The 26,489-nt window shown below is 39.1% G+C and overlaps 1 protein-coding gene across 6 annotated transcripts in view; it reads left to right on the top strand.

Annotated features, from left to right (window-relative positions):
* Positions 1 to 26,489, top strand: part of LOC126251682 (actin-binding LIM protein 2) — a 359,496-nt gene that overhangs the window by 283,134 nt on the left and 49,873 nt on the right. For all 6 annotated transcript variants that reach the window (XM_049952267.1, XM_049952266.1, XM_049952265.1 and 3 more), the window contains 3 exons: positions 1,785 to 2,024; positions 7,613 to 7,731; positions 23,132 to 23,318. In XM_049952267.1, the coding sequence (XP_049808224.1) occupies positions 1,785 to 2,024; positions 7,613 to 7,731; positions 23,132 to 23,318 (546 nt within the window). The remainder of the gene's footprint in view (positions 1 to 1,784; positions 2,025 to 7,612; positions 7,732 to 23,131; positions 23,319 to 26,489) is intronic.

The following is a 26,489-nucleotide window of genomic DNA, read 5'->3' as shown; positions in this document are numbered from 1 at the left end:
AGATCTTGGTAAGATTTGAAAATGGTACAAAGATTGGCAACTTGCTTTATATGTTCAGTAATATAAAATCATATGCTTCATAAAACACAAAAAGGTTGTACCCTATGACAGCAAAATCAGTGAGTTACAATTGGAACCAGTTAACTGAAATATCAGGGTATAAAAATGTGTGGGTATATGAAATGGAATTATCACATAAGCTCACTTGTTCATAAGGGAGGAGACTTTGCTTCATTGGCAGAATACTGTGAAAATGTAGTAAATCTACAAGGAAGGCTGCTTACAAAATCCTCTTGTGTGTCCATCTTACGAGTATTGGTGAAGTGTGCGTGACACATACCAAATATGACTAGCAGTAACCACTGACCGTACTCAGAGGAGTGTGGCACCAGTAGTCACCAGTTTGTTTGACTCACCATAGAGCACCTTGTAAATTCTGTAAAACCTGATTTGGCAGTGCTTAAACCAATGAACGTTTCAAGAACAAATGTTAAATGAAGAATTTAAAAGTGCATCTCAGCTCTCTACATATCACTCCCATAGGGACCATTAAAACAAGATTACACTAATTACAGTGTGCACAGAGGCCTTTAAGTGCTCCATATGCAATCAGAAAGGGAAGAAACCCCAGTATGTGGTACACTGCTAAGTACCCTCTGCCATATACTTCACTGTGCTTTGTAGAGCATATATGTAGATGAAGATAAAACTGACTGCCATATACTTCACTGTGCTTTGTAGAGCATATATGTAGATGAAGATAAAACTGATTGTTCCTTATAATGTATAATCCAGTCGTAAATTTTACTTCATACCATATACTTTCAATAAAATGTGTAGATATTATTCTGAGGCAAACGCATTTTTGGCTATCAAGAAATACTTCATTTACCTGACAGCCTTGATCAGTCTATTTCTTGATGTCATATGAAAAAATCAGAAGGTTGGTTATTGCATACATACCACCTTTACATTTCAGACACCATATCAATTATTGGTAAAAATTGTCACAAACAGTCTGAATAATCATCACTCACCCCCTACAAACAAACACTTTTTGTCAGTGTGTGTTCACTTGAGTTCGACAGTGTTTTAAACAGCATGTTTCTTGTAGCTGTATTTTATTGTGCACATCCTTCATTTGGAATGAGAATTTATATTTTAATGCTGGGGAAAGCTATGTCGTAATTGGATATGTGTCATTTATGAGGATAGTGACGAGTAACTTTATGCTGAAGGTGTCTAGCAGCATTGAGATGATCAAGTGAAATGAAGCTATGTTTTTTAAGGCAGAGGAACATTTTATACGTTCCAGAAAAATATAATTAATCAGCAGCACATTTGTATTAGAGTATAAGTGTATCAAGTGATCAGAATAAGGATAAATAATGTTATTTGTTACCCTAAACTCGAATTTTTGTAGATGTGTGCTCCTTGTCTGTTTCGTCAATAATTTACTGTAAACTTTACAGTTATAAGAATATGTTAGTGGAAAGAAGTTTTTTTGTAACACTAAAATATGAAATGCAGGCAGTAAAATAACATGTTATGCATTGTTTGTTGCCTCACAGTTTGTGCATAAATTTACATGGCATATAATAAAAATGAGTCCTTAATTTTGGGGGGGGGGGGGGGAGGCGTAGAGAGAGAGAGAGAGAGAGAGAGAGAGAGAGAGAGAGAGAGAGAGAGAGAGAGAGAATATGATTATGCAGGTGCTTAAATTAAGATTTTTCAGTTGTGCAAACCATAAATTAATGTGTCAATTGTTATTTCAACAATTTCAGCTGCTCACTCCAGAAGTAGTGGGAAGTTCACATTGTCAAAAGCTAGCTCTAAATCTGGTATGAAGGTGCTTGTAGATTCTATTCGGTCAGAAACTCCGAGGCCAAAATCTCCCCACATGAACAATGAGGAACCAATTGAACTGGCACATTATCCAGCAGCAAAGCCACCACCACCAGGTGAAAAGCCCAAAATAGAACGAGATGACTTCCCAGCACCACCATATCCTTACACAGATCCAGGTAAGTCATAAAGTACATCTTACTCACAAAATTGTTAAAAATTTGTGATTTCTCTGAAAATGGTCTGCTCACAGGGGGAATGAGTTACAGAAGCTAAAAATGTTCTTGTTGCTTTATGTGTGCCCTGTAGCAATTGTGTTATATTGGAGATTCAGCACATTAGCTCTAATGTACCAAAGTGTGGACATGAACAGAAGGGCTGGACGTGAACCAAAGGGTTAGTTATCTAGTAAAGTGAACATAATTGTACATTACAGATTGCAGTAAAGCAGCATTATGCATTATAGATCTTGAGTGAGAGCTGTTTCTCTTGGTATCGGAGCATTTCATTACCTCCATGGTCTGTTTCATTGTAAATTATATCTTTTTGTTGCCAATCCTACAAAAACTATTTCCTTCAAAGAATTTGCTATCTTCGAAATATTTTCTACTCACTTTTAAGACAACAACTTCTGTCTTGCTTTGTTTAGTTTTCTGATGAGTAGAGTGCAGTGCAGATAACAGAGACAGGCATACAGTCTTGGTCATTGTTAACAGAATTTGTTTGTGACTGCTTTTATGAAGTGTGCTACTTGCATCGCAAGTACATAGTTTTCAAAGAAAGTTGGTAGTGATGTTGTTTCAGTATAGTCTTCATGTATTTTTACAGCATAATTAAATGAGGAGAATATTTAGTCACTTTAAAAGAACCTTGCATATATTTTATCCTCCCCGTTGGTTACTTACATCAAATGGAAAATTCACTTGTGAATGCTATAATGTAATGAGACAGAATGGCTGACCAGTTCATACTTTCGGCGGGAGATGAAATTAATAGTGCTGCCAATAGTCAGACATCAGAGTACATGACAGTATCATTGCTTTCGAAACTGTTAGTTACTTCTATGGGAGGGAAAGGGAGAAAGGTTGGGGAAGTTTAGAAAGGAGGGGCGGGTCACTTAAGCACAGTCAAACAGAGTGCAGGCTGCCTGCCATGGTCGGCCGTTCTCAACCAGAGCACAGGCAAGATGCAGCGATGCTGTTTTTGAATGGCTCTCATTGCTAGTGTCAGCTGCTGTGCGGTAAACATATGAGTCACAGTTATGATGACGAACTGCACAATGTTTTACAATCATTGATTTTACCTCAACCAACGTAGGAAATGTGGAAGAAAATTGAGACAGGCTTCATGGAAAGGTGGCAATTTCCTAACTGCATTGGCAGCATAGATGGGAAGCATGTTCAAAAGGAATATTTTAAAACCAGCAAGTGAAATTATTTTTGGCCCAAAAACCTTTTTCAGTTGTCCTGCCTGCAGTTGATAAGATTACTGTTTCATAGTTGTTGATGTAGGAGCTATGACAGACTCTTTCAGAGTGCAATTTTTGGAAACTGTTTTTTCTATGAATTCATACAAGGTAAATTTAATCTACCTCTGAAACTATCACTGTGAACAAACATGTCCTTCCCTCATGTCCTGATTGGTGATGAAGGATTTTAATTTCAATTTTATCTGCTGCCCCCTTAACCCCAATCAGCAGCCTGGGAAGGCAATTATCGATAAACAAATAATGTATACAAGGCTGATCATGTCGTGGGAAATGCTTTTGGTATACTTGCTACGAAATGACAAGTCTTTTTAAGGTCTATAGACATACTAGTTGATATTGCAGAAGCTATTATGAAAGTGGCATGTTGTCTGCATATTTTTCTTCAAAATGTTATAAACTACATACTTCCTGACCAGCAGGAACAGCCTGACAACAGGAGGACTAACGTTTTTTTTTTTTTTTTTTCAGAAATGTATAGTGTGTTTCTGCTTATGGTGTGAGAGACCAAAAAGTTGTGAAGTAACAATATATTCACACTTGTTTTAAATAATATGTTTGTAGCTTAAATTATACCACAATGGTATCACCAGCTTGTGTACGCATATTATAATTTGAACTGTACTGTATTTTATATTATAACATTCATGTGGTGCTATACTGGTACATCTTGCAACTACTTAGACTTTAGACTTCCACCTATTTCCTTCTGCGTTGCAATGTTTTCTCTTGATCATATTTTCATAATCAACGTGTCATAGTTCATACAACAATATGAGGTATTTTCAAAAAATTCCAAAACATTCATAATTGTAATGTGTAACTGCTGGAAGTTTCATTTTTTTATGTCTGTTAGTTATTGTTCAGTGCTATATTGAGTAGAACAGTGTGTTGCACAGTTTTTCAATTTTGAGATGGCAGAGTTAGAGGAGCATCAAGTTTGCATTGAATTTGGTGTTAAACTCAAGAAAACCTTTACCAAGACACACCAAGTGATGCAGGAAGCCTGCGGTGATGAGTGCTTAAGCTGTACTCAGTGTTACGAATGGTTCACATGGTTAAAAAATGGCAGGACGGAGGTTGAAGATGACCCAAATTCAGGACGCCATTTGACATCTACTGATGACACTCGTGTCAGGAACATTGTCATGAATTCATGCCTTAAGGGCAAACTGTTAATTGATGGTACTATCAGGACATGTTGCTCCACTTGCAAGAAAATGTGAAAAGGAAAGGCCTGAAATGTGGCGAGACAATTCATGGCTCTTGCATCACGATAACGCACCCACACATTCATCCCTGGTGGTGCGTGACTAATGCACAAAAAACAAAATCACTGTGATGGAAATGGAAGTGGCATTTGGAGTGGTGTATCGATTGTGGAGGAGAATATTTTGAAGGAGACCATACAAAATGAGTAAAAGGTAAGCATAGAAAAAATTTTGTGGACAAAGTTACAGAATTCTTTGAACAGACCTCGTACATTTACAAGCACCAAGTCAATCAGTCTTTCATTTCTTCTGCCATTTTGCCAGCGGTTGCCTACCACCATCTCTGTAGAAAATCACAACCTACTAGCTGCCTGCCATAGGCAAGGGCAGTCTAACTCAGATGGCCCCTGCTGTCTGAATGGGATGATGCCACACCATGCATCATAGAGTGTGTGGCGACTGCCTGTGTGTGCTGACCACTATCTGTTTCAAGGAACGTTTAGACCCCAGGATTAGAGGGACACAGCTGTGAACATCCCCCCTCTCCCCCCCACCTCCCACCCAGCATGATTCTAACTAACGTGTGGTTCGAGCGGTGGTCTTCACTATGGGAAGTGGGAGAGAGAATGGAACAGAAGAATGGAAAGTGGGGGAGCAGCACTAGAATGTGATCAAAACCATTGGAAACGTCATAAGCAGGAGTGAGAAAGTGAAAAAGGCAATGAGCAAATACCCTAAAGTGCCAAAGAAACTGGTATAGGCATGCATATTCACATACAGAGATATGTAAACAGGCAGAATATGACACTGCACTTGGCAACGTTTATATAAGACAACAAGCGTCTGGAACAGCTGCTACAATGGCAGTTTGAACGTGGTGTTGTAGTCGGCGCACAAGCGATGGGACACAGCACCTTTGATGTAGCGATGAAGCCATTTCACGAGTGAACCATGAATATCAGGAATCTGGTAAAATATCAAATCTCTGACATAGCTACAGCTGGAAAAAGATCCTGCAAGAACAGCACCAATGACAACTGAAGTGAATCGTTCAACATGACTAGTGCAACCCTTCCACAAATTGCTGCAGACTTCAATGCTGGGCCATCAGTAAGTATCAGTGTGCGAACCATTCAATGAAATGTCATTGATATGGGCATTCAGAACCGAAGGCCCACTAGTGTACCCTTGATGACTGCACGACACAAAGCTTTACACCTCTCCTGGGTCTGTCAACACCGACATCAGCTTGTTGATGACTGGAGACTGGAAATATGTTTGCTGGACGGACAAGTATCATTTCAAGTTGTACCGAGCGGATGGACGTGTACGGGTATGGAGACAACCTCATGGATCCATGGACCATGCATGTCAGCAGGAGACTGTTCAAGGCGGTGGAGGCTCTGTAATGGTGTGGGGCGTTTGCAGCTGGAGTGATATAGGACCCCTGATACATTTAGATACAACTCTCTCAGGTGTGACGTATGTAAGCATCCTGTCTGATCACCTGTGTCCATTCATGGCCATTCTGACAGACTTGGGCAAGTCCAACAAGACAACGCGACACCCCACATGTCCAGAATTGCTGCAGAGTGGCTACACTAACACTCCTCTGAGTTTAAACAATTCCGTTGGCCATCAAAATTCCCAGACATGAACACTATTGAGTACACCTGGAATGCCTTAAAACATGCTGTTCAGAATGCATGCTCATGGGGCTCGTACACAATATTTGGCAGGTGTGCCAGTTTTTTTGGCTCTTCAGTGTTTATTGGTGAAGGGGCTCGAAATGGATAGAATCAAAGAAAAGTTATGAAGAGTTGTAGAATTAGAGGATCCTGAAATCAATGAGAGATCCAGTAAGAATGTTGTAATTGGAGCAGGGTGTCTGGGCAATTATGGTAAGTATTTGTGTTACTTTTGCTTCTACAGGTTAGAGAGGAGGTATTGAAATGGCAGGCACCTGGTACGGTGATGGGAAGCGTGTTTGAGAAAATAGAAGAGCAAGGGGATCAGGGGCAGAGTAAAAGATAACTTGTTTGAAGGGAGTCTAATTAGCAAAAATATGTACAGAGCAGAAAAATTCTTCAGTAAAAAATAAACAGTGCTCACCAAGCTTACCAAGGCTTTTATAAGTGTGAAATATGCTCATTACTTGAGCCATAAGTAAGTTGCCTCTGCATTGTCTCATCATCTTCCTGACATACCCTAGACTGTGACTAATTGAGCACAAAGAAGCAATCCTCATGTAAACTAGTATGTGTGTAGTCTTGAACAATGTAACTGCATTCCTTATTAGGGTGTTAACAACTTCTGAAATTCTGGTCCTCTCAGATCTTAACTTGCACCACATGTACAAGCAAGAAGGGAAAAGTTGATACTGTATACAAGATGACAGATTCACTATTGTAAGGAGAAATCTTAAAATCCACGTCTGGGTGTCCTGATATAGAATTTCTCTGAAGCAGTTCAGGCAGGTGCCATATAGGTCCCTTCATTAAGGCCTTGGTCAATTACCTTCCCCACCTGTACCCAAAATGAGAACGTCTTCTGACTGAAAATATTGAAGAAACATTAAACGTTAACTTGCCTTTTCCTTATTGTCAAGACTGCAAAAACTTTCCAGTACTTGTTTTACATTGTCTTATCCTGCACTTCTTCCTATTGTTGTTTTTTAAGTGTGTGTTATCCTCTTTCCTATGCCTCCCTTACCACCAATATATTCCTCTCCAAAACAAAAATAATGGCTAGTACTTCTTTGACGTGCATACACCTCTGGAAGTTGGAATTTTCCTCAAACCCACTTCAACGAAGACTGCCAGTCAGGCAACGAGAGTGGGGAATATTAAATGGTAACAGTGTAGCAACAGTCGTCCCAAAATCGTGTGTGTTGACCACAGTCTACACTTCCTCTTAAAGATAAGCGCTGTTCTGTTCTTTCTCTTTTACTTCTGCTACTTTTATTATTCTTGATTTTGTCACTATATGAAACAAGAATTTTTTGTTTGCTAGAAGTGTCAATACACACCTTTCTGTCTTTCATGTGTTTCTGGTTTGTTTGTCTCCTTAGAACGAAGACGACGATGGTCAGACACATATAAAGGTGTACCTGTATCTGATGAAGAAGATGAAGTTGACGGAAAAGAAAAGGATGATGGTGAGAAGAAATCTGAAAACCCTAAATTGAAGGTACTACTGGTCATATTTTCCTTGTATTCAGTCATATTATAGCTCTGCAATTAACTTTTGCTTGCTCTATTTTTCAAAATTACTTTGAGTAACACATTGTTATTAGTGAAACATTTTGTTATCTTCTTATTCCTTGCATTTTGATCCTATTGGATGCTTTGCTACAACCTGTTGCTTCCTACCATCTGCCACTGTCCTCATGTCTTCATACTGCCTACTTGGAGATAGGAATATATATCACAAGTATAGATCAAACAGTGGAAAATCCAGTGATGAAGAAATGACAATATTATGAAAAGGGTAGATTGCTACTCACCGTATAGCTGAGATGCCGAGTCACAGATAGGCATGACAAAAAAGACTGTCAAACAAGTAAGCTTTTGGCCAAAAAGGCCTTCATCAGAACTAGATCACACACACACACACACACACACACACACACACACACACACACACACACACCACAGTCTCTGGCCGCCAAGGTCGAAAGCTTGAGGGAACTAAGCCATTTGGTGTCTACTCTAGGCAATAGCTCAGAATAGAGGAGAGCAATATTCTTTGGTTGTGGCTTCAAGAACCCTCAGTCTCACAAGTCAATCCCTTCAAAGGGATTTGATTTGCAAGGTGGCTTTGCTGACAATGCTTTGGCCTACTCTGGCATGAACCAGTTGCATCAGATGATGGGAAACGCATAAAATTTAAATAAAGAAAATAATTTGTTTGGGGCCTGGGGGCACATTCTTCATGATGCCAGCAGCAAGGTACAGTGACAGTGTGCTGTCACAGAAGACCTTGGCAAATTTTACAGATTGTCAAAAGCTCAGATGATGAACAAGGAGATGAACGCCTCTATGGCGCTATTGTAAAATTGACAGAGAAAAGATTGGACTCAGCTACAGCTTTGACCTTCGCAAAATATAGGAGACCATACTTTTGGGACTTCCCTTGTAGTAAGATGACCTGCACAAACCTATACCTGCCTGCAAGCTGCCACCACTCGGCACAGTGGCAGACTATGCTAATACCTTGGTACGTTGGGCTTGCATCATCAGTGAAAGAGCTTCCCAGCTGAGCTACAACTCCAAAGGGAAGTGTTCTGCAAAGGAACAGTACAGAGAAGAACAGACGAGAAGGACATTAAAGAAAAGAAAATATTCAGCTGCTTGGAAAAAGCAGCACTAACACAATCTTCTGACCAACTCCTAAGATGAAAGAATTCCTTGGCTCTGTAACAAGATGCACCAAAACTTAATATACCAGAAATATACAGCATCTCTTGTAAATGTGCCAGCCAATATATCAGGCACTTGTAGTGCTGTATGTAGAAGCTATGCAAGGAGCACATGAAGTTATATGATCAGGCGCAGGGACACAAAGCGTAGCATAAACAAACATCACACTTTTGATTTTGAGAATAAAAAGTTGCTTCGTCAAGCAACAGGCTGTTGGGACAACATTATAAAGGAATCTATAAAAACATAGGTCCATCAGAATAGTGTCAATAAGGACGAAAGTTACAAACTTAGTTCAGCATAAAATCCTGTGTTAACAACAATATGAGAATGGTTTGATAAGTCGTAAATTTCCAAAAGACAACAGTGTACAGTGTGTACAGTTCATTGTTGTCAACGGTCTGAATTGTTCAGTTTGATGACTGAAATTGAAAATGGAGAACATTGTTTCTTTCTATTACTAAACATTGTCATTTGAAGGGTTGAACTGCTGCTCAGATCAAAAGAAAATTGGATGAAGTTCATGTGGACTCTGCACCATCGTGAAAAGACAATTCTCTTTTGGATTCATGAATTTAAACACAGCCGGACAAACACTGAAGACAGAGTGTGTCCCGGCCATCCAGTTGAGATCACCACGTAAGAAACCATTGACAAAATCCGAGATATGGTAAGTCAAGACTGTCAAATAAAAATTCGTGAGATTGCTGAAACTGTAGGCATCTCAAATGAGTGAGTGTGTAAGATCATGCGCAGAGAATTAGCTGTGAAGAAGCTGTGTATGAGAGGGGTGCTGCAATTGCTCACAGTCAATCAAAAGTGCATCCAACACAACATTTCAACACAAGGTTTGGTTACGTTTAATTGTAATCCACAAGCTTGCTGTGCCAATTAGTGACTGTTGATGAAATCTTGGATCCATCATTAACAAACCAAAGCAAAAAGGCAGTCAGAACAATGGACAAAGGCTGGTGAAAGTACACCAAAGAAGACAAAGATAATTTTGTCAATTGGTAACAAGATGGCCACTGTTTTTTAAATCAAGGTATAATTCTCATAGATTACTTGGAAGAAGACAGAACGATAACTGGGCCTTATTATGCTTCATTTTTGGGTAATTTGAAACTTGCATTGCCTGAAAAAGACCAAGGGTGGCATGCAAAAACAAAAGTGCTCTTTCACCAGGATAATGCACCATCCCAAGCATCAGTGATAACAATGGTGAAAGTGCACAATTTGGGCCTTTGATTTCTTCTTCATTCATGCTATTCGCTAGACTTGTTAGCCCCAAGTGATTTCTTCCTATTCCGCAGCTTTAAACTTTGGTTTGCTGGGAAGAAATTTTCATCAGATAAGGCAGTGATAGTTGCAATCAATGCATATTTTGTAGAGTTTGATAGAACCTATTTTTCCATTAGGTTGAAAAAGCTGGAGGATCGCTAGACCAAGTGTATATCCATTGAAGGAGACTGTTAGAAGTAAGGGGAGATATTGCAAAACAAATATTTCTCCTTGCTGTTTTACCAGGCTTATCAAACCAGCCTCGTATGATGAGAGTGCACCCAGCACTGTCTAGCATACAGATGTATACCGAATAGGCATACAGATGTATAAGGAATGCTCATGCAGAGATTTGAGTACAACCTTTGTCCGACCTGTCACTCCCACCACTGCATTTGCCAACCCATCCCAACCACACTGGATCCAGTCTATGCAATCAGGTGGAGGGTATCATGTGTCAACTGAAACATGATAAAGTTGTAACAGTCCTTGCTGTTACCTAGTGCACCTGACCATTGCCATCAAGGAAAATCATGTAGCAGAACTTAGCAGATGTATATATGAATTATGTTAATGTAATCCCAACTAGTGTTGTAGTGCATATATTTGTGACAGCGCTAGGGATCCAGTAAAACACAAAGTTCTTCTAAGAGACATTCCATAAAGTGGCTGTTGGCTGTGACAAGAAGTTGACAGTAGCACAGTACATAAGCTGTATATTACAGTTCCAACAGTGTAGACACATCAGTCACTATACACATAATCTTTATACTATAGCCTTTATAATAAGGTTACACTTTTTCTTCTTATGTTCGAACACACAGGTACAGTACGATTGAACTTGTGAAATATTCCTCACAGCCAAAACTGTGTTGTGTCAAATTGACTTAAAAAAAAAAATCTTCTGTTCTTTATAATTTTTTCATAATCGTCACTTAAGAGACTGCCTTCACCTGCCTTGATAATAGAGGATACATCCCTATTTATAGATTAAAAAAAGGATCATCAAATTTTAGTGTGCTTGTGCTACTATATTAAGAATAATGCCTCTTTTTGTCTTAATTCATAATTAGAAAGACATAACAATTCATTAATTTCAATTAACTAAAGAAAAACTTAGATCTATAAATAACCTTTTTTTGGATTAAGCTTTAATCATATCGACATATTGAATTTCTTCATATTTTAACATTACCACTGCATTTTTTCTTGACCAAATACATAGTTCTTTCTAAATGTCTGCTAGAAACTGAAGACTAAACACAGTCCTTGAAGCACACTTAATATTACAATAATTTTGATGTTGAGTTTGAAATTTACACCGTCTCTGGCGCTGCTCCCAGTTGGTCCTGTCCGTGCCTTTGTTTGTTTCATAGTATTACTCATTGAACGTCGTTCCATTGTGTGGAAAAAGCTTTCTCAGCATTTGTTGCCAAAAGGTATTAGGTCTATAACTTTGCTTCTGCAGGTTTGCAATAGATGGCAGCAGAGGCAAGTGGTGGTGCAGATGGTAGGCCATAAATTTCATCAGTAAGCTCAGGCATTTGTAAACATAACAACATCACAATATTAGTCAATTTGTGATTGCACCATAAAGTCATTCTTGATTAAATATATCATCCTATGAACCCAGTTCTAGTCATTTGTGGGAAGTTTAAATTTTCTGCTGTAACTTGAATAAATCTGCATCTGAGGCTTATAAAATGCTAGGTAAGACCTATGGTGAGGCACCTGTTAGTGAAAGAAAGTGTAGATAATGGTTTCAATGCTTAAATGGAGGGGTGCCTCCATCATCTGCGTGGTCAGCTATTCTTTTAAACTAAGAACACAGTTCTCCCACATGATCGTGTCCACAGCTAAATGCTGAAGTTCATCATTGAGATATGACATTACTGCCTCTTTATTTAGTTTGCATAATGTATAACACTTTTTATTTGCTGTAGTTCCTCTTTGTACTTTGGTAGTCTTTGTTGTTCTAGCTGCATCATATTCACTGACAACAGTTTCAGTGTGGACACCCTGGAAGAAGTCAGAGCTATTTGTTTACATTACATCTAATATATTTTAATTATGAGTGGGATCTCGATACTTCCCTGGTATTTTTGAGAGAGGGCATTTAGAGTAGTTTTCCTGGATGTCTTGCCATGTCTGCCACTTACAGAACTGTAAATTATACTAATCGATTGTTGGATGATTAAAGTTTTCTCCAATATTGACAATATGATAGGGGATAATACATGCTAGTAAACTTAAGTTTTCTCTGAATTTTTAGTTTACATCTGGGAATGAGTCCAGTGGTTGATAGAAAGATGCAGTTGAAAGTTTCTGCCCAGTCCTGATACTGAGTGTAGCCCAAAGAATCTTGCATTCAGCATCGGTTTCGATCTCAGTGGATTTAAGTTTGTTGCCTACTGCAACAGATACACCATGTCCATTTCCCATTTTCCTTTACTTTCAATATACACTTACCTTTCCTTGAAAAATATAACTGCTTCAACATCAGGTTTCAATCAGTTTCCTATACATAGTATTATGTGAGCTTCAGTGTTTTTTTAGGAGTGCTCCAAACCCTGGCACTTTGTTGCGGATGTTTAAGCAGTTGCTGACCAAGCATTTAATAACTCACTGGAAATGGGGGGGGGGGGGGGGTCACGTTGCTTAGAATCATATAAAGGTACTTCTAGGTCTCCAATAGCAGTAGTTATTTTGACTGGATGGAGAATCGGACAACAGGCACCATTTGTTCTAGCATGTCACAATCTGCAATGGGTTTCACCCTGTCCCTTCAGTGTGTGCTGGAAAAGTTTCTTCAGTGTTTTGAATGAGACTTTTGTGTGTGCTCACTGTAGGCACATTGTGATCCTTCCCATTCCTTGCTGCCATTTCATTTTTCACTGTAGGCACATCGTGATCCTTCCCATCCCTTACTGCCATTATTCAGGAAAACTTTTAACTGCTGATTAGTAGTAGACCTCTATCCTTTTGCTTTTGCCTCCCCGTGACACAGGACATATCAGATTTCCTAATAGGTGAAGTGTCTCATTGGTTTAGTTTGATTTTCAGTGGAAGACAAAACCTTGTACTTGTCAGCTGAGGTTAGGAGATTGGTGTAATATTCTGACTTATCTCTGTATAGGGTCCCTATACCTACCATTGACAAGCCATTCACTATAATTGGACAAGTGGTGATGGCTCCAGTACTTCCTGTAGAGTAGACAGTTCCACCGGAAAGGCTAGTAATTGAGGTAGTTTTGGTATTTCTGGTACATGTCTCTCTGTATCCCCAAAAACACACACATTCACAGCAAACTTCCAATCACATGACAGTAGTATGTTCTATATTCCCAGTTGCTTACAAACATCAACTAACCCATCCCTTCCCAAGAATGGTGTTCACAGTTGGGCTGCATTGTGGCTGGTGCAATTTTTTACAGAGCAGTAAACAAATAACTGTAATCTGATCTTATTGATTAATTCTCTTTTAATTTCTGGATCTGTTACACTACATATGTTAAGAATTCCCTTCAGGGACTGAAGTGGTTATCACCTAACAAACACCTAACAGAGAGATATGTCATGACAGCAGAAAAATCTGGGGTAAAAGTTTTTGATTCTCTGCAACTATTGGGTGGGAGATTCATTTAATAAACTTAAAAATAGCAAAAATTTAGAATAAATGAAAACATTATACACTCATGTTGAAAGCGAAAACTGAGAGTCGCACTTCTTGCCAGATTAAAACTGTGTGCCAGACAGGGACTAAAACCTGGGACATTTGCCTTTCATGGGCAATTTCTTTGCCAGTTGAGCTACCCAAGCAAATCTCCACAATTCCAAACCCACCCTCTCACAGCTTTACTTCCACCAGTACCTCATCTGCTATCTTCCAAACTTAACAAATGTTCTCTCACAAAACTTGCAGGGCCAGGACTTATGGAAGAAAGGATATTGCAGTTACATGGCTTATCCACAGCAACATCCCCCAGGCTATGGCTAAGCCATGTCTCTGCAATACCATTTCCTCTAGGTGTGCTAATCATGCAAGTTTTGCTGGGGAACTTCAGTGAAGTTTGGAAAGAGCAGATGAAGTACTGGCAGAAATACAGCTGTGAGGCTGGGTCGTGAGTTGTGCAAGGGGAGTGCAGTCAGTAGAGCAGTTGCCTATGAAAGATAAAGGTCACCAGTTCGGGTACCAGTCTGGCACACACTTTTAATCTGCCAGGAAGTGTCACATCTGTGCACACTCCGTTGCAAAGTGACAAAATTAATTCTAAATGGAACACTGTGTGATAGCTGTAATATACATAATATAGTAAGTCTAATTCACAAATGCTGATTTACTAAAAATGTGTTACCCATAACATCTGTAACTTCAAAATTCTCAGAAATACACTTTCATTTGTGTCGATATACATTGAAATTTGGAGTGACTGATTTTTTAAAAATGAATACTACTGAAAATGTATAATACAACTAATGCTACAGCATGAAATACATTTTTGGTGGCATTCAACATTCAAAAATACACAGTACGTCACAACACGCACTAGGGAAAGTATATCCCAATAAAACAAACAAAACTGTGGAGTAAAACATAGCATGTCTTCCATGTGAGGCGAGTAACAATGTTATACTTAATTATTGGCCTATATTATGTATGACAATCCGTTGCAGAATTATGGAACGCTTTTCATGCTTGTGTATTTTCACTGTTTTAGAGCTCTGAGATATAGGACAAACTTGTAATTGCACTCGGCATCTTGTAAGAAAAACCACACAACACACAATTTCAAAAAGGTGGTTGAGAGAATTATGCTATGTGAAAGTAACTTTATGAATACCTCAAGGGTGTGTTACAGTGCTGTTACTGTTCGCAGTACATGTAAATTATATTGTGGATAACACTGGAAGTCATGCAAGACTTTCTGCACATGATGATGATGTACACAGGGAACTTCCAATGCCAGAAAACTGGAGTGAAAGGCAGAGGACTTATACTCTTTGTGAGGACTGGTAGTTAAACTCTAGCATAAACAAATGTAACTGTTGTGCTTAAAGTGTTAGTAAGGGCAGTTGTTATTCAGTTAAGTGTTTGGCAGACAATCACTGGAATCAGTAACAAATGTGAAATATGTAGGAATATACACCCAGAGTAATCCAACTAGGAGTGACTATTTAAAAACAGCTATAGGAAAAGCAGATGCCAGCCAAGTTGGTGGAATGTTAAGGAAGATTCTTAAATATTGCTTGTCTGTCTCCGGTGCTTACCAAATAGGATTAATAGAGATTATTCAAAGCACTAAATATCATGCAGACACTCATCAGATGCCAGTGGTACACACTTCGAGAGAGAGAGAGAGAGAGAGAGAGAGCATCACAGGGAGAGAGATATTATTGCACTTCCAAGAAGAGTGAAGCATCTTTTTACTTCCTCTTACATGTATCACACAAAGTGGCCATTATAGTGAAATCAGAGGTTTATCAATTGTTGATCTTCCTGCACACCATTTGCAGATGATGTGGGAAAATTATCCTCCTTCACACACTGTAAAATCACTTGCAAAGTATAGATGTTGAGGTTGTTAACTAGCCTGACCACTGTATTTCAGTTTTTCTTGGCACCTGCAGTTTTAGTTCTCATCTGCCCTGGTCATCAATAGTTACCACTATTCTTTATGCTATGTTTATCTGCCTACTTCTTGTGGTAGTCATTTTTCAATTATTTCTTTTATAATGTTTTCCATGTATGTCAGCATTTATTCCTTGTGTCGTGATTTTTTAAACTTTCTCTATAGCGGCATATTTCAAATAGCTCTGATAAGTTTGTTCAGGTGTTCTTGCATCTTTAATACCTTCATGTTTCCTACCCACACCATATATGTCCAAGGTGCAAGACATCAATACCCTCTTCTTAATTCCAAGAACATTCAGGCATCATGAGATTTATTTTAATGGAGAAATTGTTCTTAATCTGTATGTCACTTCATTTGTGTAATTTTATTTTTTAGATAATCAAACTCATGCATAGCTAATACTGTATTGCACTTAATTCTGATGTATAATTGTTTATATCCTTGGGATTAGTTTTGTCTTTGTTTCATGTATTATTATGTGAAATTCTGTTATAATGAGGAGACTACCCGGCCATCAGATTTGTTATTTTTGTGTTACTATATGTAAAGTTGAGAACTCGAATATCAATGTATCGAAGGATGTTGATGCAACTCTCAAAAATTATTGAGAAAATAAACTTTGAAGTTTACAGAGAAATTTCAATTTACTAAAATTGGATGATTTTCATGGAGGGCTGCATGGTTCTCTCTCTCTCTCTCTCTCTCTCTCTCTCTCTCTCTCTCTCTCTCTCCCCTTTCTTTCTCTCTTTCCTTTGCAATGTGATTACATACATCATCTAAATGGAGGGGTCGGAGAGATATAGCAATAAGCCACACTTCTGTCAAACATGAGATATTCACGCTATGACATTCTTAACAATGCCCTCCTCATCTTGGATTGAAGAAGTTCCATCTTTCTCCAACAGGAGGCAGATGATGACATAGTGTAGTTCTGTACTCCGCCACCTGGTGTCTTTTTCACAAGATACATAGTCACAAGCCACATCAAAATGAGCAAATGCTCACATACATCTGAAGGTGCTTCACATGTTCTAGGTGTATATGGTAGTGATAGTAATGTAAATGAGGATTCTGATCCCTTTAACAGTGATGGTGATGAGTCTTGGTGTCCATCAAGCAACAGTACTAGCTCAGAAGATGTTTCAGTAACTATACAAAAATATTTTTTACTGTTGATCATCGTTCAGGGGCTTGAGACTTTGTTTCTCGTAACATCGCTCTTACAGTTGATCATCATCTTTTGTGATAATTTTTTTTTTTTGGTCATCAGTCTACTGACTGGTTTGATGCGGCCCGCCACGAATTCCTTTCCTGTGCTAACCTCTTCATCTCAGAGTGGCACTTGCAACCTACGTCCTCAATTATTTGCTTGACGTATTCCAATCTCCGTCTTCCTCTACAGTTTTTGCCCTCTACAGCTCCCTCTAGTACCATGGACATCATTCCCTCATGTCTTAGCAGATGTCCTATCATCCTGACCCTTCTCCTTATCAGTGTTTTCCACATATTCCTTTCCTCTCTGATTCTGCGTAGAACCTCCTCATTCCTTACCTTATCAGTCCACCTAATTTTCAACATTCGTCTATAGCACCACATTTCAAATGCTTCGATTCTCTTCTGTTCCGGTTTTCCCACAGTCCATGTTTCACTACCATACAATGCTGTACTCCAGACGTACATCCTCAGAAATTTCTTCCTCAAATTAAGGCTGGTATTTGATATTAGTAGACTTCTCTTGGCCAGAAATGCCTTTTTTTGCCATAGCGAGTCTGCTTTTGATGTCCTCCTTGCTCCGTGCGTCATTGGTTATTTTACTGCCTAGGTAGCAGAATTCCTTAACTTCATTGACTTCGTGACCATCAATCCTGATGTTAAGTTTCTCACTGTTCTCATTTCTACTACTTCTCATTACCTTCGTCTTTCTCCGATTTACTCTCAAACCATACTGTGTACTCATTAGACTGTTAATTCCGTTCAGCAGATCATTTAATTCTTCTTCACTTTCACTCAGGATAGCAATGTCATCAGCGAATCGTATCCTTTCACCTTGTATTTTAATTCCACTCCTGAACCTTTCTTTTATTTCCATCATTGCTTCCTCGATGTACAGATTGAAGAGTAGGGGCGAAAGGCTACAGCCTTGTCTTACACCCTTCTTAATATGAGCACTTCGTTCTTGATCGTCCACTCTTATTATTCCCTCTTGGTTGTTGTACATATTGTATATGACCCGTCTCTCCCTATAGCTTACCCCTACTTTTTTCAGAATCTCAAACAGCTTGCACCATTTTATATTGTCAAACGCTTTTTCCAGGTCGACAAATCCTATGGAAGTGTCTTGATTTTTCTTTAGCCTTGCTTCCATTATTAGCCGTAACGTCAGAATTGCCTCTCTCGTCCCTTTACTTTTCCTAAAGCCAAACTGATCGTCACCTAGCGCATTCTCAATTTTCTTTTCCATTCTTCTGTATATTATTCTTGTAAGCAGCTTCGATGCATGAGCTGTTAAGCTGATTGTGCGATAATTCTCGCACTTGTCAGCTCTTGCCGTCTTCGGAATTGTGTGGATGATGCTTTTCCGAAAGTCAGATGGTATGTCGCCAGACTCATATATTCTACACACCAACGTGAATAGTTGTTTTGTTGCCACTTCCCCCAATGATTTTAGAAATTCTGATGGAATGTTATCTATCCCTTCTGCCTTATTTGACCGTAAGTCCTCCAAAGCTCTTTTAAATTCCGATTGTAATACTGGATCCCCTATCCTAAATCGACTCCTGTTTATTCTTCTATCACATCAGACAAATCTTCACCCTCATAGAGGCTTTCAATGTATTCTTTCTACCTATCTGCTCTCTCCTCTGCATTTATCAGTGGAATTCCCGTTGCACTCTTAATGTTACCACCGTTGCTTTTAATGTCACCAAAGATTGTTTTGACTTTCCTATATGCTGAGTCTGTCCTTCCGACAATCATATCTTTTTTGATGTCTTCACATTTTTCCTGCAGCCATTTCGTCTTAGCTTCCCTGCACTTCCTATTTATTTCATTCCTCAGGGACTTGTATTTCTGTATTCCTGATTTTCACGGAACATGTTTGTACTTCCTCCTTTCATCAATCAACTGAAGTATTTCTTCTGTTACCCATGGTTTCTTCGCAGCTACCTTCTTTGTGCCTATGTTTTCCTTCCCAACTTCTGTGCTGGCCATTTTTAGAGATGTCCATTCCTCTTCAACTGTACTGCCTACTGCGCTATTCCTTATTGCTGTATCTATAGCGTTAGAGAACCTCAAACGTATCTCGTCATTCCTTAGTACTTCCGTATCCCACTTCTTTGCGTATTGATTCTTCCTGACTAATGTCTTGAACTTCAGCCTACTCTTCATCACTACTATAATCTTCAGCTTGCGACGTCGGCATGTATACCTGAACTATTGTTGTCGGTGTTGGTCTGCTGTCAATTCTGATTAGAACAACCCGGTCACTGAACTGTTCACAGTAACACACCCTCTGCCCTACCTTCCTATTCATAACGAATCCTACACCTGTTATACCATTTTCTGCTGCTGTCCGATACTCATCTGACCAGAAATCCTGTCTTCCTTCCACTTCACTTCACTGACCCCTACTATATCTAGATTGAGCCTTTGCATTTCCCTTTTCAGATTTTCTAGTTTCCCTACCACGTTCAAGCTTCTGACATTCCACGCCCCGACTCGTAGAACGTTATGCTTTCATTGATTATTCAATCTTTTTCTTATGGCAGTCCCCTCCCAGAGATCCGAATGGGGGACTATTCCGGAATATTTTGCCAATGGAGAGATCATCATGACACTTCTTCAATTACAGGTCACATGTCCTGTGGATACACGTTACGTGTCTTTAATGCAATGGTTTCCATTGCCTTGTGCATCCTCATGTCGTTGATCATTGCTGATTCTTCCGCCTTTAGGGGCAATTTCCCACCCCTAGGACAAGAGAGTGCCCTGAACCTCTATCCGCTCCTCCGCCCTCTTTGACAAGGCCGTTGGCCGAATGAGGCTGACTTCTTATGCCGGAAGTCTTCGGCCGCCAATGCTGATTATTTATCAAAATTTAGGCAGTGGCGGGGATCGAACCCGGGACCGAAGACGTTTTGATTATGAATCAAAGACGCTACCCCTAGACCTTTAGAGCCTAATATTTGTGACCACTGATTGCGGTAATAATATAGTTTTCATGGCTACAAACATGTAAGAATACTTTTTATTATCACTGCCATTTCAGTGGCATATAATGATGTGTGTGGCTTGTGACTATATCTCACGGAAGTTCTGTGACTATTTTTCTATTCATATTACAGCTTGAAATAAGTATAGCAAATGAAGTGTCATCCCAGAAACCAAGCTCTTCAAGAAAAAGAAAGCGTAATATTGATGAGTGGAAAAAAATTAAGGCCAAACCTGGACGTAATATGGGTCGGCAGTATGTGTCTTCGAAAACCAAGAAGACTGTTCAGGCAGCATCTTTGGGAAGTCCCTGTAGTTGTTCAAATAAGTGCTATGTGAAACTACTTGGAGAAGAAGAAAATATTTTCCACTCATTACGGGACATAAAATGCCCTTAATACTTACCTAATGTGTTCTATGACAGTGGTACCTGTTCAACATGTGATGCCTTTCTAACAGCAACAAGTAACCCAGGATCTGGCTAAAGAGAATGTGAAGAGCACCATGTAGTAGCAATGGTCATGCAACAAACGTTTCCCACACCAAAACTAGCAGTTGTCCCGGCATTCTACAAGAGAAAAATATGGGTGTGAAACTACGCTATCCACGATTGTGGGTCAAATGAGAGTACGTGTTTCAGTGGAGTGAGAAGGACTGAGGAAATGGTTCAGATGAAGTCGGGAACTCTCTATCAAAATACTTGGAGATAACTAACACTCAAACCTAAAATCTCCACATAATCACAGATAACTGTAAGGGCCAGGCAAAGAATTGGCTTTTTATTGTCCTGGAAAGGACTCTCATTACCATCAAAAGATTTGAATCTGTGCAGCATTATTTCCCCATGGTAGGTCAAGCTAGACTTCCTCGCGATCGTGATTTTGGTCGCATTGAAATTTACGCAAGAAACAGATGTCCAATAGTATACATGCCAGATGATGGGCAGAAGTTGTCCAAAAAATTTCGTTGTGATGAAAATTCACATACAAGACTTCAGAAGCTTGGGTGATTGATCATTAATCTCGATACCCACTCTATTCATATCTGGAGATCCCATTCGGTTGGAGTGTAAAGAGCCCTTCACACTCCCAAGTGTGAAGCACTGCTACTCAGAATAGGAAACTTCATGTCAGTGGATCTATGTAGCAAGAGGAAAGGAAGACCTGCTGAACCAGATATATTTCAGCTGCCAATAAAATACAGAAAGCCAATTCAAATTAATCAGAAAAAGATTGATGACATACTGTCTTTCGGTCATGTTCTGGAAATAATGTGAACGATGATGATATAGAAGAAATTCCTTTATTTCACATTTACAATGTAAAACAAATTATTAGGCTGGCTTATCTGATATGTATGTGTGTGTGTATGTGAAAGTGCAAAAATGGTTAAAAACTACTAGTTGTTATGTAATTTTCAGAACAAAACCTTTAAAACATATTTTGTGTTCTAAATTGTTTTCAGGGAGACACAGTCATAAGCCATTTTCGATGACATCATAATTAAAATGACTCAAATTAATATTGCTCAACAGGAAGAAGATCGTCTATTTTACACAAGGTTTGCAGTGTATTAAAGTATAATTAAAAGCAAAAAGGAAGTGTCTATTTGGTCTCCAACATTTTTATACTTGAAACTTTAAAGTCGCTGTATCTCAAAACTAGTTGAATGTGGCTTATGACTATATCTCCCACCTCTTCAAATATAAAATTTGTCAAATTTGTGCTAATTAACTCATGTCTAATAATTTTTTTTAATGAAAAATGCAGGTCATCTTGTTTCTAAAAACTGTAATTTTGCACGTGATAGGTACTTAGAAACAAGAAGAGATTCGTTTTTCGTAAAAAAAAAAAAAAAAAGAGAAGAAGTGATTAGACATATGTTAATTAGTGTATATTTTATGAATTTTAAACAATGGAAAATCCAGGATGGAATATAACAATACTAGAGAAGGAAAGTTGCTACTCACCATATAGCGGAGATGCTGAGTCGTGATAGGCACAACAGAAAGATTCACACAGTTATAGCTTTTGGCCATTAAGGCCTTTGTCAGCAGTATACACACACACACACACACACACACACACACACACACACACACACACACACATGTTGCAAGTTTCGTTTGTGTGTGTGTGTGTGTGTGTGTGTGTGTGTGTGTGTGTGTGTGTCTACTGCTGACAAAGGCCTTAATGGCCGAAAGCTATAATTGTATGAATCTTTTTGTTGTGCCTATCGCAACTCAGCATCTCCGCTATATGGTGAGTAGAAACTTTCCTTCTCTGATATTGTTTTATGATTTTATATTTAAATAATGTAGGAATTTAAACTGAAACAAAAACAGGACAAGAAAGCTAGATTCAACCAGTGATCCATTGATTACATGTTACCTTCGTCGATGCCATCAAGTTGGCCATGCAGCCTGTTGTGAAAATTTTCATAGTTTTAGTGAACTAAAGTTCCTCACAAAACTTCTACGTTGATTTTCTCAAGAATTTTTGAGAGTTGCACCAACGTACTATAGTAGATTGGCATTTGAATCCTGAACTTCACATACCAAAATATAAAAAATTACAAAAATTTGATTTCAGAGTGGTCCCCTTGTAAGCCCTGGTAAGGATGATCAGCAAAACAGTTTCTGGGTTCTTAACCTGTGGTGATAAAAATTGTTGCTCATAATCAAGAAGAGCTTTCTTCACATTTTGTGATTGTCACTATGCTTATTGCTTTATCAAGTGCCGGGGGAAACTTCATTTAACATTATAGATATTCTGTACTAAAGCATTTCAAATGTTTGTAATTTTACTGTCACACATTTCTCCATCCCCTGACATTATACACGACAACTGGAAATTTCTTTGCCCCTCACAGCAAATTTCGAACTGTCAGGAAAAAATATGCCATTTGGCATGTGCACAGGTGCAACCCCCCCCCCCTCCCCCTCCACACACACACACACACACACACACACACACACACACACACACACAAGCACCAATTTTAATTACAGTGCTTTAAATTGGACTTGTTTGTTCTACTACACAGAAAGAAGAACAGGAGTTGAGTAAAATAGCAACTGGCATTGGAAAAGTGTTCCTGCAGAATGTAAGAGAACGTGAAAAACTGAGGCAATGGAAGATGGCTCATTTGGATCCTCGCAATGCATCGAGAACGCCGTCTGCTGCTCGAGAACCAACATATCGATTAAGATATGAATCGCCAGTTAATGCATGTAAGTATTGAATTTATTGTGATAGCAAAGGTTCTGGGATGGAAACAATAAACAAAAATGAGAAAGGCAACCATTAACTTCTATCTAGATGGTGTGTGGCATGTAAAAATATCTAATAGCTCAGAGCGTGCTCTCTCTCTCTCTCTCTCTCTCTCTCTCTCTCTCTCTCTCACTCACTCACTCACACACACACACACACACACACACACACACACACACACACACACCAATTGCCAAGGCTCTGGCAATGTTCACTGTTTACGTACAGTTGCCACCAGGCTGACAAGAGCGATGAGAAGAAAGATACTTGGAAAGGGCAAGGTCTACTAGACAATCAGGAGATGAGGAGGTTTTGGGTGCTGTGATAGAAGGAAGGATAGATGGAAGTAGAAAATTGAGAAATCAAGAGGTGACATTTATGAAACAAAGGTGGGTGGGCAGATCAAGTAAGGGGAGGGAGGTCCAAGGATTGGGTAGCGAAGTGGTGTGGAAAATGACATGAGAGGGGGAAATGTGATTAAGGTGATTATTTGAGGTAGAGGCCTTGGTAATTATAAGAACAAAGTGTATGCTGAAGGTAGATATCTCACCACCTACATAATTCAGAGAAGCTGATGCCGTAGGGAGACATCCTGGTAGCTGTCTTTGTACCTATTAGTGGTATGGTGCACAACATTTTTAGCAACTTGGAGGTAAAGTTAACCATATATTGGCAGTGTCCATGCATGGATGACAACTTGTTACTTGTGGTCCGCACTAGAATACTTCTTTCGTATGCCATTGTCTTGACATATTCTCAGAGGAAGTATTTGAGGTGAGTGAGGATGTCACTGGACAATGTACCAGACCACCCAGGCCGATCCATTGTTGACAATACGTTGCATTCAGGTTTCAATGCACATTAAGGCCCTGATGTGATGGAGCCCCCATCCTGCTGAAACCATGTAACAGAACACATCACAGCAGGTATGTGTGCGTTGTCCAGTAGCATGTTTTCTCACTGTCCTTCCTTTCTTGTGTTTTGTGTTGTCACTGCTGTGCCCCGAAAACATTTCTGACCATTCATTGATATGTCTTTTACCATTGTCTAGGTGCAATCTGTCTCTCCTGAAAGTCTGTAATCACTGTGCTGAAACACCCTGTAGATTTATTTATCCCTGCAGTGGAGCTTGTTAAAGAACTGTGGTTCAGAAAAATAGTTGACCATGCACGTGATAGATGTGTACTTAGTATAACAGTTCATGATTGGAGGGACACTCAGTGGTATACAGTCACTGTAAATTAACCTTAAAGATGAATGATACAAATATTGTTAGCAGCGGTGTTGAGTAACAGATTAAAACAAATCACAAGTCCAAAATTATGAAAAGGAAAGTGACTACTCACCACATAGCGGAGGTGCTGAGGTGCAGATAGGTACAACAAAAAGACTGTCATAAATAAAGCTTTTGGTCAGTAAGGCCTTCATCAAAAATAGATAACACACACACACACACACACACACACACACACACACACACACACACGACTGTAGTCTCAGGCAGCTGAAGCCACACTTCAACCACTGTGGCTTTGGTTGCCTGAGACAGCAGTCGTGTGCGTGAGTTGCGTTTGCATGAGTGTGTATGTGTCTGTCGTCTATTTCTGATAAAGGTCTTACTGGCCGAAAGCTTTATTTGTGACAGTCTTTTTGTTGTACCTATCTGCGATTCAGCATCTCTGCCGTATATTGATCAGCAACTTTCCTTTCCATAATATTGTTACAAATCACAAGTCTTAGATATAGGAAGATGCTGATGTAAGACGCTTGACTGTCAAGAGGAGTTTTGCATGAAGCCTTCAACAGCCACCCCATAGCAGAGTATTATTGAAGGGTCTGTTGCAAAACAAAAAGAAATTTGGTAGTATGTGAAGGCTGTTAATGTTACAAAGTTAGTGTCTTGACATTCATAAACAAGACAAGGATGAACTTGAGGGCAGCAAAGCAAAAGCAAAAACACTGATTTCCATTTTCAAATGTTCGTTTACAAATTAAAATCCAGTTGTACAGCCCTAATTTAATTCTCACAACACCTTAAAGATGAATGATACAAATATTGTTAGCAGCGGTGTTGAGAAACAGCCAAAATGACTAAAATTGAACAAAACACCAGAGTCTGATGGAATCTGTATCAGATTCTCTACTGGATTTGTGGCTAAGTTAGCAGCTCTCTTAACTATAACCTGCTGTAGAATAAAATATTGTGGCAGTAGTCGAAGAAAGCACAGGTCACACCTGTCTGCAAGAAAGGTGGAACACATGATCCACAAAAGTACTGTCTGATCAAACATAATGAGGTATTTCAAACAGCATGATCTCCGTACTAACCAGCATGGATTCCAAAAACGTTATGTGCAAGGTTCATCTTGCATCTTTTTTGCAAAATTCACTTAGATTTTTTGTGAAATTTGCATCTGTTTTTATGTTTATTGTTTATGAATGATTAGATGCACAAATATAAAGGTTGTCATGCTACATGAGTGAAGACAAACAAAGCCTTAGTTCTTTGAAATTGACTGTTAAAAGAAAGTGCTGATGGGGAACTTTTTGGCTGAAATGTTTGCTTTTGCACAAACTTCAACATGTCGTTTTTATTTTTTTCCGAAATATCCTTTATTTTCTTCGTATGGTTGTATTTAAGATTTCAGTATATGATAGTTCTGTTGAAGAGCAGTGGCATTTTCCTACCAGTGAACTGAATGTGTTTGTGATTTAAGGTGTTCCTCAACATTCTTTGTCTTTTCCTGCCCAATTTAATGCCTACAAAATCTGCGGAATATTAATTTCTGCCTTCCGTGAGCATTCATAGGTGGACCCATGCTTGACAAAGCAACCATTAGAACTGACAAGGCATTTAGTGTGGAAGTAGAACTGAAAGTAACTCTATTTGAATGGTAGAGGAAGAATTTTGGCGCATTTGGAAAATGTGAAAAATTTTGTTTTCTAGTCACTCTAGTATGGAGGGTGGACACTATTTAATAGTTGTAGCTGGCTGCAATCATAAGCAGACTAGAATTTTGACTACCCAAGGGGAAAGGAGTGGTGCCTCCCTCTTGCAGGGTAGCAGCCTATACCTACGTTCTGCAAAAGCATAACTGACGCATTGTCACAGGGATCACCAATCTCTTCTG

This window comes from Schistocerca nitens, chromosome 4 (genome assembly GCF_023898315.1).
Source record: "Schistocerca nitens isolate TAMUIC-IGC-003100 chromosome 4, iqSchNite1.1, whole genome shotgun sequence".
NCBI classification, from domain to species: Eukaryota; Metazoa; Arthropoda; class Insecta; order Orthoptera; family Acrididae; genus Schistocerca; species Schistocerca nitens.
This window is presented reverse-complemented; position numbering and strand designations above follow the sequence as displayed.